Here is a 19594-nt window from a genome sequence, read left to right as displayed (position 1 = left end):
GGACGTCGAACCCTATAATGGGGGGTGAAAGTGGGTTAGATCTGATCCCACATCGGCTGGGAAGGAGAACTAAGCATTCATTATAAGGGGTGTGGATACCTTCCCTATCACAACGCGTTTTAAAGCCGTGAGAGCAGCATATCCCATAAGAACTCTGCAGTTAAGCATGCTCGGGCGAGAGTAGTACCAGGATGGGTGACCCCCTGGGAAGTCCTCGTGCCGAGTGGCCCAAAGCGGACAATATTGTGATACGTGCCAGAGGGGGATGTTACAGGATGTCACACAAAATCATAAATATAAGCATACCATAAAATATTTGACAGAAAAATAATAAAAGGAACCATACCAGTAACAACATTTGGTGGTACCCTGGCCTCCCCTTGTAGTGAGCTGGAAAACACAAACTCGAATGTGCGGGGGCTCTGCCCACCTGTGCTAGCCTCATAGTGAGCAAGGGATAGTTGGCCTTACTATGGCCAACCTCCTCACTGTGGCAATAGATCCTGGTGAACGATATTGGGGCCTGCTGACGACAATCCTTGGCATAATGCCTCTCTTTGCCTTATATGTGCATCAAAATGAAGATCGAAAAGCACCATCATGAACCTCGCTGCACTTGCCACAAGTGCGGATCCTCTGTCCCCAGATCTCGAATTAGTGGTCTTGAATCTCTTCGACATAGATTGTGATAGCATAGGAGCCTGCCTCAGCTCCCTCGCCTGGAGCTCTATCTCAATCTCCCGTCTCCTTGCGGCCTCCCGAAGCTCAGCAATAGTACCATAATGATGTGTGGACACGAATTGGAGGATATCCCTCCTGATCATGCTCAATTACCAGGTCATCTGAGTCTGCTCAGAAGCAACAAACTCATGGCAGAATAGAGCCCTCTCAGTAAACATCTTGGTAGTCTCCATCACCGTCTTAGTCCCCTGTCTCAGATCCAAATAATCCTAATCTAACCCCTCCCTATCCACTAATGAAACATATCTAATGCGGAACATCTCAAAGAACTGTTCCCAAGTAACAACAACTCTCTACTCAGGAGTGTAAGAGCTAGTAACCAATCTCCACCAATCCTTCATGCCTGACCGGATAAGGTTTAGGGTGCACTTGACCTTTTGGTCAGCAGGGTAAGAACATGTGAAGAAAAAACCCTCCACATCAGACAACCACCTCATCACTACAATCAGTTCTTGTACCCCATCAAACTCTAGAGTCTTCATATTATCGAAGTCCCGATACTGGAAAGCTTTCTCCCCTCGAACCCCTATGGCAGCAACAACCATGGTAGTTACAGCTATAACAGCCTTATAAAGTGTAGCATATCGATCATCAAAAAGGTCAATCATGGTAGTCTTGATAGACCCAAACAACTGCAGAATTGATCCCCGGAAATCAGTAGCCACCTCAGCAACAATCATCTTTAGAATCTGATTATAGATCAATCTTGGACTATCCTAGCCACCCGCCCTATATCCAGAACCTGAACCCCTTGTGAACACCATACTGAAAATAAACCAAAGTATACCAGAAATTATGTAATTCATACCATAAAACCATTTCAGACAAACAAAACCCTTAGGGTTTGCGACTTCCTTGCTATGTGTATGAGTCCTGTGCTTTCAGTAGTATGGGACCATACTACATTCCATACCTACTCGTATTTGTCTCAAAGATCATCACAACCGCCTAAAACATATACAACATCTAGGATACATATACATCTTATCCTCACTCCCTATAGAGTGGCTAATCATGCCTCACCCGACCAACTGCTCACATACTAACTCACCTATGAAACTTCCACCAACCCTGCAACCACCTGTACATGCTAATCATACATGAAACTGGATCCTATATACAATCCAATACTTGATCCTACCCTAAGCCCTTAATCAGACAAGAATAGGAAATAAGGGTAAAACAAACATTCATAAGCTATAAAATCTTAGTTATGTACAACATGATGCATACACTAAGCAACTACAGTAATGATGTCAATTTCATACAAGAAGCACTCCTAGGCTATCAAGCATCATACATCAGACAATTCTATCATGCGATTCTTGAAGATCCTTAGCCTACCACTAACATGTTGTTCTACCATAAACATTATATCCAATAACATTGTGGGTAACTTAGGGTATACGTTCTTGCTCCGACTGATCGTACACATCACATCCTTCCTTGGTTACTTTTGAAAACAAATTTGAAAGCCATTTAAAATGTTCCAGTTCCTTGGTTTGAGTTTGGATTCACACAAATGTTCATCCAATTCCCTCAAATCAAGGCTCTGATACCAACTTGTTATATCCCAAAAATAATAGAAATTTAAATTTTTCAAAAATAGCCCATTAAACATTAACCATAAAGAGTTTACAAAACCATTGTTTCAAAAGTGTATTCATAATCAGAGTATCCCAAGATCTAATAATCATAAAAACAGGAAGATGTGCATGATCACACCTTCGCTTTCCTATGACCCTCTGAAGTACCTGAAACAATAACTAAAATCATAAGACAAAGATTAGTGAGTTTCCCCAAAGTACCATCACACAACATAACAAATAATAGCATGTAAATATGAGCCTTCAACATGACTGAACTGCCTCATAGGGCCTATAGCCTATCTGGACCACTCTCCAAGCCTTCGGTCTGACTGGACCGCCTCATAGGGACTATAGCCTATTCGGACCACCCCGGGTATCTTGGCCTTCAGCACAAAGCAAGACCACCTCAACCCGGCCATAATATGTCGACATATACAATAGATAAACATAAACACATATCCAACGAATACAAGTAATGTTACACCGTAAATTTTCAAACAAAATTTTCATTTAAAAATCACATTAATCTCATTACATAAATAAAAAAAGCTCCAAAACCTCATTTTTATCAAAACACATGTCCATGACAACAAAAATCCAGGATCCTCAAATATAGCATAGTCTTGTGTGTACAATCAAGCCGGCGCCTTCCCATGATCCTAAGAAGTACCTAAAACATATAACACATAACACGGTAAGCATGAAGCTTAGTGAGTTCCCTAAAATACCACACATATTTCATTAGCCTCTTATGGCTATTCTCAAATAAGACCCTCTGGTCAATGTGTCTCAGTGGGACCCTCCAATCCCACAACTTGGGTGGACCCTCCGGTCCTAAATCAGTAAGCTCAGAATAATACTCAACATAAATCACAAAGACATAAAGCATGATATCTCAATAATCAATATAACACATAAGACCTCCGGTCACACAAAGACTTCCACTATAGGTAAAGTATAATGAGAAGACTCACCTCAAAGCAAGCAAGCAAATACACCTCGTACACGAATCACCGATCTAGCCTCCGCCTAACACATGTGATAATTATCTCTAATTAAAATCACAGCTATAAATAAACCCATACTAGCCCCTCTCTAACTCTTGGGAAGGGTAAAAGACCATTCTAACCCTCCATTCTAACCCTCCATGGTCTCCATTGCTCACATTTGGTTAAAACCCTGAAAGTCAATAGAAGTCAACAATTCATGTTGACCTGACTCACCGAGTGCATCTATGTGACTCGTCGAGTCCCCTTGTTTCCTCAGAAGTCTCATGAAAGTCCTGATCAACTTGTTGAGTTATCACATAATCAGACTCATCGGGACAAATCCTAACCGACTCGTCGATTCAGCTCATTGACTCGGCGAGTCCCTTCAGTAAGTTCCTCATTCAGACGTTTTAAGGCAGATCTACCACTCCAAACTCTAGATCTAGGCTCCCAAGGCTCAAATGTCACGTAAAGCTTCGATCTTTACGTTCATGCATGGCACATCTTGCTCCAACATGCCAATCTAACTCTAACAAAGGGGTTTAAGCATAATAACTCTTATGTGGCTGAATAAAGCTGGAACCTTTGGACTCTCTGGACCTTACAAGGTCCAGATCTAAAGTCTAGACCCCTTAATAGACTCCATGCACTCATTGTCCCAACAAAAGGTGGTGAAAGCCCTAACTTCCACACTCAAGAGATCTAGCTAATAAGATGAGAAAGGTGTAAGATTTTTACCTTCCACAGAAGCTGTAAGTGAAACAATGCTAGATCCCACATCCTTTCCTCATTCATTGCTTGTATCTCACTCCTTTACTTCCAAAAGATCCACCAAAACACTCAATATTAGCTCACACACTTTCTCTTAGCTCAAGGGTCGATTAGGGTTTCACACAGGGGAGTTAGGCAGCTGGTGAGGCGGAAATGAGGACATAAGCTTCCTTACATAGGCCCTAAACCCGGGGATTTAAGGTTTCATCTCGCAGTGCCTACTCGACGAGTCAGCTCTCTAACTTGTCGAGTCGGTTTTCAGACCCACGTGGTCAATCAATCTCTACTCGACGAGTTGAGGCACCAACTCGTCGAGTCACCCAACCAACTTATAAATAAGCTTATATAAATATTATACATCAGAGTCAGTATGTTACAAGTAATCCTTTAGATCTATCAATCTATCATATAACCAACATAACCTCATCGTAGATACCAGGATACATAATCTAGTGGGTCGACATTGGTTCCTTCGACCTACAAGTACAGTGAGGAAAACTCACCTCACAATCTGAAGAAATAGCTATGCAGATTACTGCTTCAAATGCTGACTCTACCAACCATTTACACAAAAACAATCATTTAAGCTCAACTACTAATCAAAATACCCAAAACGCCCCTAAGTCAAACTTGGGTCGAAGTCAACCTACAACTTACCACAACGTCGTGGCTATCCATGGCCACACTATGGTTACAATATGACAAAACAGGCGTGCTCAGCCCAACAATCACGTTGTGGTGAGGCTTCACCATGCTGTAGGGATCAACCAGAATGACTTAATCCCTTAAGTTGATTTCTAGCCCATTCTAAGAGTTACCAAGATCAAACTAGGTCCATACCATAACCTAGATGGATAAAGTTTCCAACTTTATCCTTTAAACCTTACCAATAAGTTAAGATCCAAAGCCTTAAGTTCTTAATGGAAGCATAAAGCACATACCACTCATTAAACACTTAATCCTTAAAGTTACTTCTCCAAAGTTCTAGAAGGGTTTCCAACACCTTCTGGACCATAAAAATCATAGCTTTAGCGAAATGCATGTCCTTTCCAGTTTTAGGGCAAGACAAGGGCAAAAAGGGCCAAGATTCCGTGTACAGTCTCAAAACTCAAGTCTACTTTAGATCCAAAGAGTTAAATGCTCCAAATGGCCTGGAGATTCATAAAGTTGCAAACTCTATGAGATCTCACATTCCAAAAGCCACCAAACATGAAGAAAATGGTTGAAATCCAAGATCTAACAATATAGAAAAGAAAAGATTGAGTCTTGAATACTCACCCAATCCCAAAAGAGAAGCCAGAAGATGAATATACTGCTTGTAAGATGATAGTCCTCACCAAAGGCTTCATTGTCCTTAAAAAATGCCAACAAAGTATGAAGAATGAACTTTCAAGAGTGATGGAGGCTAGGGTTAGGGTTTTAGTGCTTGAGAGGGTGGTGGAGGCTGAATGACCTTGAAACCCTAGCCATAATGTCCTTTAAATAGGGCTTAAATCCCAACGGATTAGGGTTTCACCAAAACTAGCTGCTACGTTGTGGTAGTTTTTTAAAACCCACGACCTAAAAGATAATGCCACGCCGTGGTGAGGCTCCATCACGCTGTGGCCACCCAAAACAATATTGTCATTTGAAAATTAAATTTGTACATGAAACGGGTGTTACAATTTTCGAATTTTTTTCACTAATTTTATGTTTCATTAGAAAATTTTAGGGGTAACCCGTGCTACCCTGTGCTATATAGTAGTTCCGCCCCCGGCCACCATTGTTTATTGGGTAAATACTCTCAACATCTAAAGTCAAAAAGTCTTATTTTTTGTGTTTCTTCATCATACCTTTGTTACATTTCCCCCTCTCCATCATTATCACATGATCTCTAATGTCGACTTGAGCTCATTGACGAATTCATTGACATACTAATTTCCTATCTTCATTAGTCGCTCATGATTAGTGTGCTTCGAGTGTTCTATTTTTGGAAAAGAAACATCCCTAACGAGGGTTTCCAGGAAAAAGTTCACACACCAACTAATTTGAACATGAGGCTATGTCTCATGCCCTAGAACCAATATAGGCAAACCTTCATGGGCACATGTGCTGAGTGTCAGGATTTAAGTACGAGTCATCATGTTATCATATCTTCTACACGTCTTACTAAGTTACCACATGCTACAACCCAAGTGGTTACTTCGGATGCGATCATAAACCCTACGATGGGGAAATGAAAGGGAAAGGCGATGTAATGTAGGGAAAGAGGGATGAAGAGGAGGAGAATGCGTGAAGAAGAATATGTTGACCGATCCAGAGTATTTTTTTTTATTTATTTTTATCAGTTTTTAAAATGTCAAAAATTGAATTAAAATAACTAATATATTTATATGGACTCCATTTAGACGTTGACTCACTCCAACATCATTCCATATGATATAGTCGCTCGACTCACTTCACCATTACCATTGAAACTGTAAAATAAAGGGAGAATTTCATATATGCCCCTCTTAAACTTCAAAATATCATATTTGCTCAATTTAATTTTTCAATATCATATTTACCTTTCATAAACCTTCAAAATATCATATTTGTCAAAATACTTTTTTATAATTTTTTTAATATTTTATAATCATTTTTATACTTTAGAATTATTATAATAATTAAGAAATTTAACCATATTATTCTTACGTCTATAATAATGGAATGTGAACTTCTAAATTGTTGGAATGTCGACCTCTTGACAGACAAAAAGATTCATCTTCAACACTTTCTATGGAATATATATTTTGATTGTTTAGTTTTTGTTGTTGTTGATTATTATCATATTGTAGATGGAAGATATTTTAGATATTACCATTGATATTTTGATATTTAAAAAGTGCATATACGGTATTTTGATATTTAAGAACGACATATATGATATTTTGATGTTTAAAAAGGACATATTTTGAAATTTTATGAAGAGTAAATATGATATTTAAAATTTTTATGAAGAGTAAATATGATATTTAGAAATTAAATTGAGTAAATATAATATTTTAATATTTAAAAAACTCCCTAAAATAAAACACTCTATCATTTTTAACATTTAACATGTTATTTATTAATTAGTCTTTACGACCTACACCAAAAAGTATTAACCAAATTTAATCGTACACTTAGTTTTTACTTTTTAGCTACATCCGAGTCGCTAAACCATATCAAGTAATCAACAATGCATCCGAGTCGACTCACTCAAGATGATCTAGAAGAAACCATATAGGCACATAGCACAGTAGCAATATGAGGTGGAGTTGACTAATCTATCTGCGTCTCAATACTCGTTTCCAAGAAATCGTAAAAACGGGCAATATCCACAAGTCAAAAGATATGAAGAAATTGTTCCTCAATCGGATATTGTTTAGTTTTACCATCTCTATTGTCTGTTTTTCCTCCACCATGTTCGCCGATTCCGCTGAAGACTCGCTACTCGGATCTGCTCGCGTGGTTTTTCAGGTTCAATTCCTCCAAATCACACAAAAACATCGTTTTGCTTGCAATTTCTTATCAAAAGTGTGATTCTTGGTCAATGCTTACTTGATAATCATGTATTTGCTTCTGGGTTAGGTTATTTTGCCGTGTCTTGGGTTTAATCCTCCAATGTCGCTCATCTGTTTGTTTGCAACTTATAATCTAAGCTCCGTTTCATGTTTACACTCAATTTCCCAAATTGGGGATGATTAAATATACATCTTTTACTAAAGAACTCTAATTGCATAACTGGTGAATCTGATCTTTAACCAGTTTTTACTTCGTTGATCGCGTATCGGCATCTGGTTTAGGGTTTATCTTAACATGTTTAAGGGTTAAATTCCCAACTACACTTTTTTCTATAATATATGCTACACTATTCACTCTTTTTATTTCGACCTTTTGCCAAAAACATGATCTTTGATCACTTGATTACTTGAAACATGTGCTAACTTCTGGTTTAGGGTTGTTCTCTCATACTTTTAGGTTTCATTAAGAAAAGTTAATCCATTTTTCAGTCTAGGAGAGTGCCTATGAGTTTATGATCTAATGGTTACTTTTTCCTAAATACAATTTGTTGCCATAAAGTTGTGATTTTAAATCTCTACTAGTTTAGGTGTCTTTTATCATGTTTCTGTTCAACAATGAAATTTAATCCATATTTTATATTTGGCAAAGTTTATTCTAGCTATATGCTTCAATGTTATACCTTCTATTTGCAATTTAATTCCAGAATTACAATTTTTATTTTTTGCTCGACAGTATCATATATATTTTATTAGGGTTGAATACAAATTTCATGTTTGATTGTGAAAAGAAACCGAGTGATTGGTCAACTATGTGACTAAAACTGCTAATTGTGAAGTGAACATAAACAACATTGTAAAGAATTTACTCAACATGTGTGTGTTTGGGTGACATAAACATAGTGTTGGAGTGTTGGATCACATTTGAGGTATACTTACTCAAAAAGGTCAAAGCAATAGTCAATTAGTCAAAGCTGAAATGTGTTGTTTACTTTTTTCTCTGGAGTTTGTATTAGTCGGTTACATAAGTAGTTAGATTTTTGAAGCCAAGGAATGGATATAAATAAGAGAGTCTGATGTCATAAAGGCATTCAATCTTTCTGTAATTTAATCCGGGAAGATTTGAAGAAATTAATTCTCAATCAGTTTAGTAGTTAAACAAGATTCTTTGGTAATGGAATACAAACGCAAATTTGTATTGTTAGCAACACCTTTGAGTGAGATTGTTAGAACCAAAAGTAATTAGGGTAGAGGTTCGTTTATTAGCTTCTAATGGATTACAGAAAGCAATGGAAATAGTAGAAAGAGTAGACAAAAAGAACAAAGTAATTCAAAAAGGTACAAATATAAAACTCTTCTAGTTCTACAATTCTAAAAGAGAGTAGGAAAATTCTAGTGATAGGGAATGCGGGAAAAACAAATTTAGAAAACAAGTTCAAAGGAGAATTCAAAAGACTTTCCAACAAAGAATTGTAGCAAAAAGCAAATGAGACTGTCAGACTGTTACAAATAACAAATGTGATAGAAAAGTATGTCCAGGACATTGTTGCAAGAAAAAAGAGCTTAATGTCATAATTGTCCAAGAAAGTTTAGAAAACACAAGGTTATGTGTTAGATTTTGGGTTTCGAGTATCAATGAAATCGCTTGGATGAATCAAGGATCGTGTATGAGAAACACTTTCCAAAATTTATGATTTCGACCCAATTGCCTGGGGTATCATGAAATCCGATTTGGGATAATCCAAGATCAAATCGAATTGGAATACATGCCTATTCCAATTCTGAACATAGAAAAATACCTTGCAATCGATGTCTTTTCCAGAGAGAAGAAAACAGTCTTTGTGATGTTCTAACTATATACATAGAAGATGACGGTTTTAAGGGTGAAAATTGCTCCCACTTAATGAACGCAAAGTTTGGGTCATTTGGCAGGAAATATTCGGCCTAACCCTTGGACCGCTAGGGGCTCTACCACTTTGAACCCTACCACGTGCGCTGCCGCCGGACCACTGTGTTCCCAAGTCCATTTAAGTGATTTGAGTGTGCACTCCGCACCTCCAGTTTCGAAATATAACTAAAAGGTACTTGACTTGTCTCAAATAGAATCCTGACAACACTCAAATAACCAACATTATGAAGGTGTAGAAAAAGAGAAAGATGAAGCGGAATTGTTCAATGTAATCAAGAAAGACAAAATTGAGGTTACTTCGGTAATTGGTTTTATTACACCTAGAATAATGAAGTTAAAGGGCTTAATGGGATCATAAAAGGTAGTAGTATTATTGATAGATTGTGGGGCATCTCACAATTTTATCTCGAATACATTTGTTTGTAAAGCTAATTTGATCCAAACGATATGTGTAGTGTGTCTATGGGAGTAGGCGAAGAAGTAGGAGCTTGAGGAATTTGTAAAAAGTCAAACTATGGATGCAATGGATTAAAATAGCAATGGATTTTCTACCTTACCCTTAACAAATTCTATTATAATCCTTGATATACAATGGCTGACCTAATTAGGTCTAATGGAGGTGAATTTGCAAACTCAAACAATGAAGTTCGAATGACAAGGGGAACAAGTCAAATCACAAATGGCAAGGAAATGTCTCTGAGGCTCTCAAAGCTATATCAAGACGATAAAAAAAGAAAAACAAGGTGTAATCGAATTAGGTTGCTTAGAAGAGACGAAGACCCATTAACTTACCTACTTATGCAAAGGACATTTATGAAATACTAATGATATTTGAAGGAATTTTCAAGAACCCAGAGGGATTATGATATGAACCAAATTGGAACTTCTTATTGAAATCAAAAGAAAACAAAACATGGGATAGGGTTCCTGACTTTCGAGAATCGAGACACATTGTATTCCTCTAACTCAAAAAAGGTGTATAATTTCTAGATGCCCTTCTAATAAACCCTCCCCTTATTTTTTCTTATCTAGACTTGAACTAGCAAGTTATCGTGCATTTAGCAACCACTTAAGATATGGTAATAATAATTAAATAAGGTAATGATATTACTTTCCCTTTAACTATTAAAAATTAACCAAACAACCCATGTACTTTCTTTCCTTTGCGTCGTTGGAAAACCTACCCCTATCTCTAACCTTCTTGTTGACTTTGACTTGGGTGTCTCATGAAAGGTGTAGAACCAATTAACATTCGACCATATAGATATCCACCATTCCAAAAAGGATGAGATATAAAAGTTGGTTAAAGAGATGCTAGAAGCCTGCATTATAAAACAAAGTAAGGGATCGTTTGATAGTTGTTGACTAAGTTAGAGCCTGTTTGATACCATGTCGACTAAGTCCAATTTTGGACTCGGTTTGAAACGAAACCGAGTGTTTGTTTTGCATGCTGTCATTGGACTCGGTCTAAAATTGGGACTCGTTCCTCACAAATGCTTCAGGTCCGGTCTGACCGGAAAACGGGTAGGATTCGGTCCTCAAAATTGTGTCTATTTTGCCCTATTAGAAGAAACACAAGAAGAACAACACAACTCTTTTTGTCGTTTCTTCCTAATCGTTGTCTTCTTCCTCAGGTATGTTCCCTTGCTCTTATTTCTTTTCCTCCCTTGTCTTCTTCCTCTCTTAAGTCCTCATCTAGTGTCCTTGGGTGCATTTCATTTCCTCCTTTGTTTTTTGACCGATCAGAGGATTCTTCACTTGGACACTTGTAGGTGGGGATACTGTTGAGGCTGAGATATCCATCTAAGGTGTTGGGTCTTCATTCTCAAAATCATGTGTAGTAAACACTTCGGTGGGATGAGAGAGTGTTGGAGATGGTCCCCAACTATCGCAACCTACCGAGGTCGCCTCGTCAAATAATTAGGTGCATATATTTACGAAAGGGAGGGGCACACTTTTTAATGTGTCAACCATTTTGTTCAACTGTTTGAAAAAATTATTAATATTATCTATCTTTTAAAACAAAATAATCATGTGTTTTAAAATAAAAGAATATCTTCGCCTCCGTTTGCCATTTTTCCCCTGTCATATGAAACGTGTTTGTTTTAGAATTATAAAGATTCTCAGTTTTGTTTTTGAACTCCAACAAAACTGCATATTTGTTTTTCAAGTAGTAATAACGATATTTTATTTGTTTTTTTTTTCAACTAGAAAGTCATGTTCGTTTTTCAAATTTTTAGCAACTACATTCCATCCTGACCGTTAGTTGCTAGTTCATGTGTACATGATTCAAGAAAATATTTGTTCAAAACATCCGAAGACCAACTAGCTCTACCACTCTTTTTTGCAACGTCTAAACATAAAATTCACAACACACGTACACAACATAAGTGGCTGATTTCATAAACATACACACATCAGACATAACATCACACATGAGGACTGATTTCATACACATCACATATAAGAGCTGATTTCATACAAATAAGAATGATAAAAGCAATCAACTTGTTGAAGCAATATTTTATTTTATTAACATACATAGAAGGTTTGATTTCATAAACATACATACAACTTCAAAGGTTGATTTCATCACAACAAGATTCGAGTTTTACACAACAATGAATTTCGAGTTTTACAATAGATTAGATGAATTTTGAGAACATGTACACAACAATAGTTGAAGAAAAAAGGAAGTAGGACAAAGGAACATACCTAAGGAAGAAGACAATGAGAACGAAATAAACATCAATTAGGAAGAAACGGAGAGAGAAGCTGCATTGTATTGTTCTTCTGACACGGCAAAATGGACACAAAGTTCTAAGGACCGAATACTACCCTTTTTCCAGGCGGATTGGATCTGAAGCATTTGTGAAGTCCAATGACAACATGCAAAACAAACACTCGGTTTTGGACCGAGTCCGAAATTTGACCCACTCCACATGGTATCAAACAAACACTAAAAGTCCTTTCTGAAGTCCAATTATATTGGTTACGGAGAAGGATGAAAGTTTGCGGTTTTGTATCGATTACCGAGCTCTAAATAAAGATACCATTCTCGATAAATCTCCAATTCCAGTCATCGATGAACTTCTAGACAAATTATTTGGAGCAAATACTTTTCAAAGTTGGATTTGAAATTGGGAAACCACCAACTTTGAATTAAGAAAGTGAATGTGCTCAAAATGGCTTTTCGTACTCAAGAAGGTCACTATAAATCTTAAGTAATGCTGTTGGGCCATACAAATTTGTGTTGGTTTTCTTTGATAACATCTTGGTTTATAGTAAAACAAAAGAAGATAATGGGGAGCCTTTTACACAAGTATTACAAATCTTGTTAAAAAGTTGATTGTATACAAAAAAATGTGAGTTTGCCAAAGAAGAGATTTGGTATTTCAGGCTCATTGTGAAGCTCATCATTTTTACAAAATGGAGTCAAGCAACAAAACAAGGTGTTTCTAGACTTAAGTAACAAAAACTTACCGTTGTGTTAACATTCAAAACAAAAATAAAAGCAACCATGGATTAAAGTTAACTCGATTAAACTTTCTGTCATAATTCACTTTGAACCATATATTATTATTGATGTGGATTTTTGACAAATTTTGAAATGCAGACAAATTATGGAGACATTGAATTTGGTTTCTACCCGAGTGTGGCTCCTCAAACAGTGGAACACATTTACAAACTTGTTCGTTTGGGATGCTATAATACAAATCACTTCTTTCGGGTAACTTCTTAAATCTAAAAAACCATTTTTTTTAAAAAGTTAAATCAATTAACTATTTTCATACGGGTAACAAAAATTTCAAAAAAAATAAAAACAGGTGGATAAGGGATTTGTTGCACAAGTGGCTGATGTTAGTAATGGTAGAACAGCTCCTATGAATGAAGAACAAAGAACCGAAGCTGACAAAACCATTAAAGGTGAATTCAGTGATGTTAAACATGTAAGAGGAATTCTTTCTATGGGAAGGTAATTAGTTAATTACAATTATGCCATTTACTTGTTTATTATTTTCACCTTTAAAGGAATGATGTAAGTTCATACTTGAATAATTTTTGTTAGGTATTCAGATCCGAATAGTGCTCAATCATCGTTTTCAATGCTTCTTGGAGATGCTCCACACCTTGATCATGAGGTTTGACTTTTGTTGACTTTCTTCGAATTAATGCAAATGAAAATTTTGGAAAAAAATTATTAACTTTTTTCTTTGCTTAGTATGCGATATTTGGTAAAGTTACTAAAGGTGATGAGACACTAAAGAAGCTTGAGGAATTACCCACTCGACGTGAAGGAATATTTGTAATGGTATATTTTTTATTTTCCATTTTTATAACATCAAATTTAGACTATAAAATATATAATCCTTCATTCTTTCATAATTCATATATATTATAATTTAAAATTTTTCTCCTGGTTTAGCCAACTGAGCGCATCACAATTCTGTCAACATATTACTATGGTGAGTACTTATGTCTTGTGTAATATTTTCTTTTCCTTTTATTTCAATTTTCAAATATAAAAGCAAAAAATATTTCTTATTCGTGCTTTTTGTTGGTGATCTTCAAAAATATGATTCTAGGGAAATAAAAAGATTGTAGTATAAGAATCCCAAAATTTCTTAAAATGTCATAAACGAATCCCAAAATTTCTTTTTTTGAATGTTAAAATGGCAATATTTCCAATTTTTTTAAAGTTTGGAATCTAAAATTAATATCTAACTTAATAATTAAATATATCAGATGTTATTATTATTATTTTTTTTAATGTGATGATTTAGGTTTTATTTAATTGACACAGATACAGAGATGGAGAATTGTCAACAGGATAAAACCGTGTTGAAGAGGAGACTTGCTGCTTCTGCTGTTGAGATTGAAAGACAGGTAATTAATTTAATTTCTTTTTTCAGTAATTATTTAACATTAGTAGTTATTTTATATGAGAAAAAGATAAATACAGCTACTACTTTCCTAGAAGCCTTTATCCCAAAATACTCATTTTTTGACTTTTTCAACGAGTAATTAAACCACCGATTTTCAAATGGGCCCACTGCAAAATCACTATTTACCGACTGCAAAATTTAAATTTCTCCCGTTATTTAAGGCATTTTTTAAGATTTATTTTCATTTTTACACAGTTTTTATTTTTCCGAAAGTCTCTCTCAACCTAACACTCCATTATTTAAGGCATTTTTTGCTGCTAAAATGGTTTTTGAAGATCCCCACAAAAAAAAAGTTTTTTTGATAAAAAGTTCATGATTTATGCCTTCACACTTATTCATTTGATTATCACTCAAATATCTAAATACTAATATGATAACACAACATACAATTTATTTTTAGACCTAATCAATCCCATTTGTTCATTTGTGGTGATGATAATATACTAATATAGTATATATATACACTGCAATTCTCATGACACATCCTAGAAAAGGTGTTCAATTTTTCATTGAATAATGCAAAGGAACATTTCATATTTGCAATATCTTTCTTTTTTGGCGCCTTCTTTGATCACACTATTTCATTATCCGGCCATTTTCATACAAATATTTGCTAATTAATATTGATTTGGGTCCACATGATTCTCTTATTTTGTCATTAGTAGTTATTGCATCAAACCAACTTCAAACATTTCCTTCCCAATAAAAAATAAAAATAAAGAATTGAATTGGTTTTCTTTTGTTGTTAACAGAGGATGAAGTGTTTCCCATGACCAAAAATGACATAGGTATGAAGTAACAACAATTCTTGGGTACCCATGTTATTTTAAGCTTATTATTATTATTATTATTATTATATAAAAGTAAGGACCTAAATCACTTCATTTTTTTCAGAAATGAAAAAAAGATTTGTCAAATTACATGGAAACATGTAAATGGTCAATGTGGGCCTAATTTCATTGACCTTCAAAGACAACCCAACCATGCTTATGATAGACATACCCATGTGCATATCACATGCTTAAGGTAAATAGGATACACTAGAAACTTTATGATGATGGCTACATGATTTCACAGACACATGTGGATTGAGTTTGTTTGTTATGCTAATGGACAAGAGTGAGGGTGACTGTTGTTGACGCTTTTATCATGTCATTGTCATTGAATTTCTTCAATTCAGGTATATTGATTTTTTATCACAAAGATTTTTTTTTTTTGACAAATGTCTGCTCCTCGGGTTGTAACATGACCTTTCCTTCTAGATTGGTCAAATCTTTCACAAAGAAGCATCTAGAGTTGTCTTGTGTGGTAAAAGATTTGACCTTTCTTTCTCAAGATTTGTCAAAATGTTATAATATTGCATTTGTTTGGTATCCTAGGAGTCCATTTAATGGTTCCTAGGGTAAATGCTATCAAAAGAGCCGATATCAACTCTAGTAGGGGTTAAGGAACATGGAGGAGGTAAAATCATAGTGTCTTCATAACAAGAAAGATGATATACAATCTTGAATTTGAGAGAGATCTCACTTATGGATTCCATGAGTTAGGTTTTTATATTCTGGTTTTGAGCAGATTGGTTGGGTTAATCAAGTTTTTTTTGTTGGACATTTGACTGATAACCGAACAGAACTACAATCTAGTTATTCGGGTATATAAGTTTGGGTTGGTATATCTTAAATTTACCGATTTACGTGAAAGTTATGTTTTTAATTAACACTTTAAAAGTGATATTCCAACTACTATTATGCTAAAAAGATTATAATGCAATATTATCATGCTTACCACCACCATAACAAAAGTAGTACCATATCCATTTTTGCCCCTTAGACCATATGGTATACTGGCCATGAGCGGGTTCGTGGTTTACGTGGCCATGATAGTGGTCCGTGAACACCACCCCGGCTTAGTGTGGGTTTTCGGGGTTGTGGAGCTTTGTGCTCAGGAGCACGAGGGACAACGACGAATGGGAGAAGACGACAAGAAAGTAGACGTTGAACGGTTATATTTTTTAAACATCTTTTTTACCTATAAATGCCACATTTTTAAATTCATTTCTTTGCACAATTCTTTTCTTTCTCTATAAACAATACACACACCATAATTTCATATCAATCAAAACTGGATCCCAACCAAAACACCACTTCAAACTTTAGAAATCGCAAACCCGATAACACTTTTGCGTTAGAAACAACCCCTCGTCAATTCCCGAACATGGAATTACATTAAGGTGGTTTTGTCAATTTGCTTCAAACCGGTTCCCCTATCCAAAAAACAATACTTTTCCAATAACAATATCAAGCTTTTTCGACCTTCCAACAACTTCAATAATGTCAAGCTTTCCAACAACATTTCCAACAACAACAACCATCACAACCCTTCATTCTCCGAATTTTGTTTTAGAAACTCAACCTTCATCACCACCTCAACCTAAAAAGAAAAAGAAAAAAAAGCAGCTCGAGGCAACACCACCCAAAAAGGGTCCCATGGACAAAAGTGGAAAAAGAAAAGCTAGTAGAGACATGGATTTCAACTTTCTAAGAACCAATCGAAGGCGAAGTTAAACGCTCGATTGTTTTTGGGAGTAAGTGCATTATTTTATGAGTTAATGGGAAGTGAAAATCGAAATACTGATCAAATTAGCTTGAAGTTGCGTGATACTCGACTAAAATGCATTGAATTTGGAGGAATTTACAACATCCTAAACATACGAAAAAATGGGTCAAACAATTTTAATGAATTTGAAATATAACGCCAACCCACAAAAGTTTTCCATATGTGAAATATTGGTTAAAGTTGAAAGATTCTTCGAAATAGAAAGAGCAAACGGAAGGAAATTCACAATTTTCCGGTTCAAAACGTTCAAGAAACCCCGATGCAACTTCCTAACAATCGGACGGACGAACACATTTCGACATCAATGATGATCCGCTCGATCTTGAAGATGAACATCTTCGTCGGCCTGTTGGAAGAAATAAAGCAAAAAAAGCGGCTTCCACAGCTTCGAAATCTAGTGTTATGGATCAATTTGGAGAGGAATTTGATCGTTATGTGCATGTTCAAGAAACAAAGACGAAGATGTTGAGTCGGATAGGATAAAAAATGATAGAAACACAATTGACTATTCAAACAAAAATTGATATGGAAGTCTTGAAAATGAAAGCGGACGACCTCGAATGCAAAAATTTGGAGCTATTTCTCGCAATGAAGAAGTCCGTTCGAGTCTAATGTAGGAATAATGGATAGTTGTTTTTAGTTAAGCTTGGTAATTTTAGGTTTTTTTTATTTTTAATGTTTTTTATTTTTATTTTTTATTTTAATAATGTAATTTTTATTTTTAATGTTAATTTTATTTTTTATTTTAATTAATGTAATTTGGTATTTTAAATTAATGAAAACTAATATTTAAAAAAAATTATATGATTTTTATGCAATTTTAATTTTAATTTAATTAAAAAAAAAGTGGAGTGGTGTGTTTAGTGGTAGGTATCTTATAACATTTGTAAAATTCTTGAAAATTTTAAACTTTTGAAATAAACCCCTAATCATCATTCTTTTCAAATTGTTTTCAAAATAAGTTTCACATCAGAGAAATCCAAAAATCGTAAAAACAAAACCTGAAGAGGTTGATGTAGCAAATTGTGGATTCTAAAAGAATAACCAGGACAATCTCTTCAAACCCACGTTGATTCTACGTATACTGTGTGATTGACATCAAAATCTGGGTTAACACGCATAGAATTTGGGAGAAAATCGAAAGTTCATAAAATTGATGATCGACCATCCAAATTACATAAAAAGCAGTTAAATAAGAAGCATAAATTAAAATGAAACCCTAAAAGTCCATGGACCAAATACAAACCCAAAAACAAAACCCAAAAATTAAGGAAAAATAACAAAATTGTTCATAACTCCATTTGGTAAGCGATTTCTGGACTTAAAAATGGGTAGGTCCCCTTCGGGAACTTATCTAGACGTGCTCCTTGCTCCAAGCTTCGATTTGATTGGTCTTAGGCCGAAAACGAAGATTCGTAGCCAAAGTTATGGCTATTTCCATGAAGCCCCTTTAGTTACACGATCGTGAGCCTCTAGGAACGCAAGGGCCCGATCCTCCACACTAGAGCCTGCATCATCCCCTCTTGGGTAGAAAAAATTCGACCTCGAATGTGAACCATGGTCATCATCAGAAGAATCCCCATAATAAGGAAGCAAATGCTTTACTTTGAAAACATCAGAACAACGAATGTGGCTTGGCAACTGTAGACGGTAAGCAATGGAATTAATCTTCTCCATAATCTCCACCGTTCCAATCTTTTTAGCTGACAGCTTGTTGTACTCACCAACCGAAAAACGATCTTTAGTCAAAACAACCCAAACAAAGTCACCTACTTCAAAATCAACTTGTCTGCGTTTTTTATCTGCATCTTGCTTGTACTTGGAGTTAGCTCGGACCAAGTTGTTTGAACATCCTTATGAGCATCATGCAGTCCAACAAAATCCTGCACTTTCTTTGGAACAACCCTAGAAACATGCAATGACATCAAATCAAGTGGTCCCCATGGCTGAACAGAATAGACCACCTGGAATGGACTATATCCAGTACTTCGGTTGATAGCATGATTATAAGCAAACTCAGCTTGACAAAGCTTCTGATCCCAGGTCTTCACACGATCAGCCAATTAACACCGCAAAATATTACCAAGGGATCGATTGACAACTTCTGTTTGGCCATCCGTTTGAGGATGATATGCACTACTAAAGTTGAGCCGAATGTTCACCATTTTCCATAGGCTGCACCAAAAATGACTCAAAAACCTAGTGTCTCGATCTGAAACAATAGAAGACGGCAATCCATGCAAACGGTAGACGTCTCGAAAGAATAACTGGGCCACATTAACTGCATCCATCGTCTTTTTGCAAGGAATAAAGTGCACCATCTTAGAAAAACGATCAACAACCACAAATATTGAATCATTTCCCCGTTGTGTACGTGGTAAACCCAACACAAAATCCTTGCTGATGTCTACCTACGATTGTGATGGGACAGGAAAAGGCATATAGAGTCCCGCATTGGTAGATGTGCCCTTTGACACATGACAGATTCGACACCGTTTAACATATCTATCCACCT

The 19594-nt window shown here is 35.8% G+C and overlaps 2 protein-coding genes across 2 annotated transcripts; one reads left to right on the top strand and one right to left on the bottom strand.

Annotated features, from left to right (window-relative positions):
- The first annotated feature begins 7320 nt into the window (after window positions 1-7320).
- LOC145036414 (Cyclophilin-like peptidyl-prolyl cis-trans isomerase family protein) lies at window positions 7321-15669 on the top strand. The gene is made up of 9 exons (XM_078984860.1): window positions 7321-7570; window positions 13137-13250; window positions 13348-13496; window positions 13590-13662; window positions 13743-13832; window positions 13947-13986; window positions 14325-14407; window positions 15219-15254; window positions 15361-15669. The coding sequence occupies exons 1-8, from the start codon at window positions 7445-7447 to the stop codon at window positions 15237-15239; spliced, it is 696 nt and encodes a 231-aa protein (XP_078840986.1). The 5' UTR covers window positions 7321-7444; the 3' UTR covers window positions 15240-15254; window positions 15361-15669.
- A 2841-nt stretch (window positions 15670-18510) lies between these two features.
- On the bottom strand, window positions 18511-19370 carry LOC145035455 (uncharacterized). The gene is made up of 2 exons (XM_078984000.1): window positions 19163-19370; window positions 18511-18932 (listed from the first exon to the last, which is right to left on the bottom strand). The coding sequence occupies exons 1-2, from the start codon at window positions 19368-19370 to the stop codon at window positions 18511-18513; spliced, it is 630 nt and encodes a 209-aa protein (XP_078840126.1).
- Between the last annotated feature and the right edge of the window lie 224 nt (window positions 19371-19594).

The sequence above is a fragment of the Lactuca saligna genome, chromosome 3 (genome assembly GCF_052625555.1).
Source record: "Lactuca saligna cultivar CGN05327 chromosome 3, ASM5262555v1, whole genome shotgun sequence".
In the NCBI taxonomy this organism is placed as follows: domain Eukaryota; kingdom Viridiplantae; phylum Streptophyta; class Magnoliopsida; order Asterales; family Asteraceae; genus Lactuca; species Lactuca saligna.
Note: the sequence above shows the minus strand (reverse complement) of the source record. Positions and strands in the feature narration are given on the sequence as shown.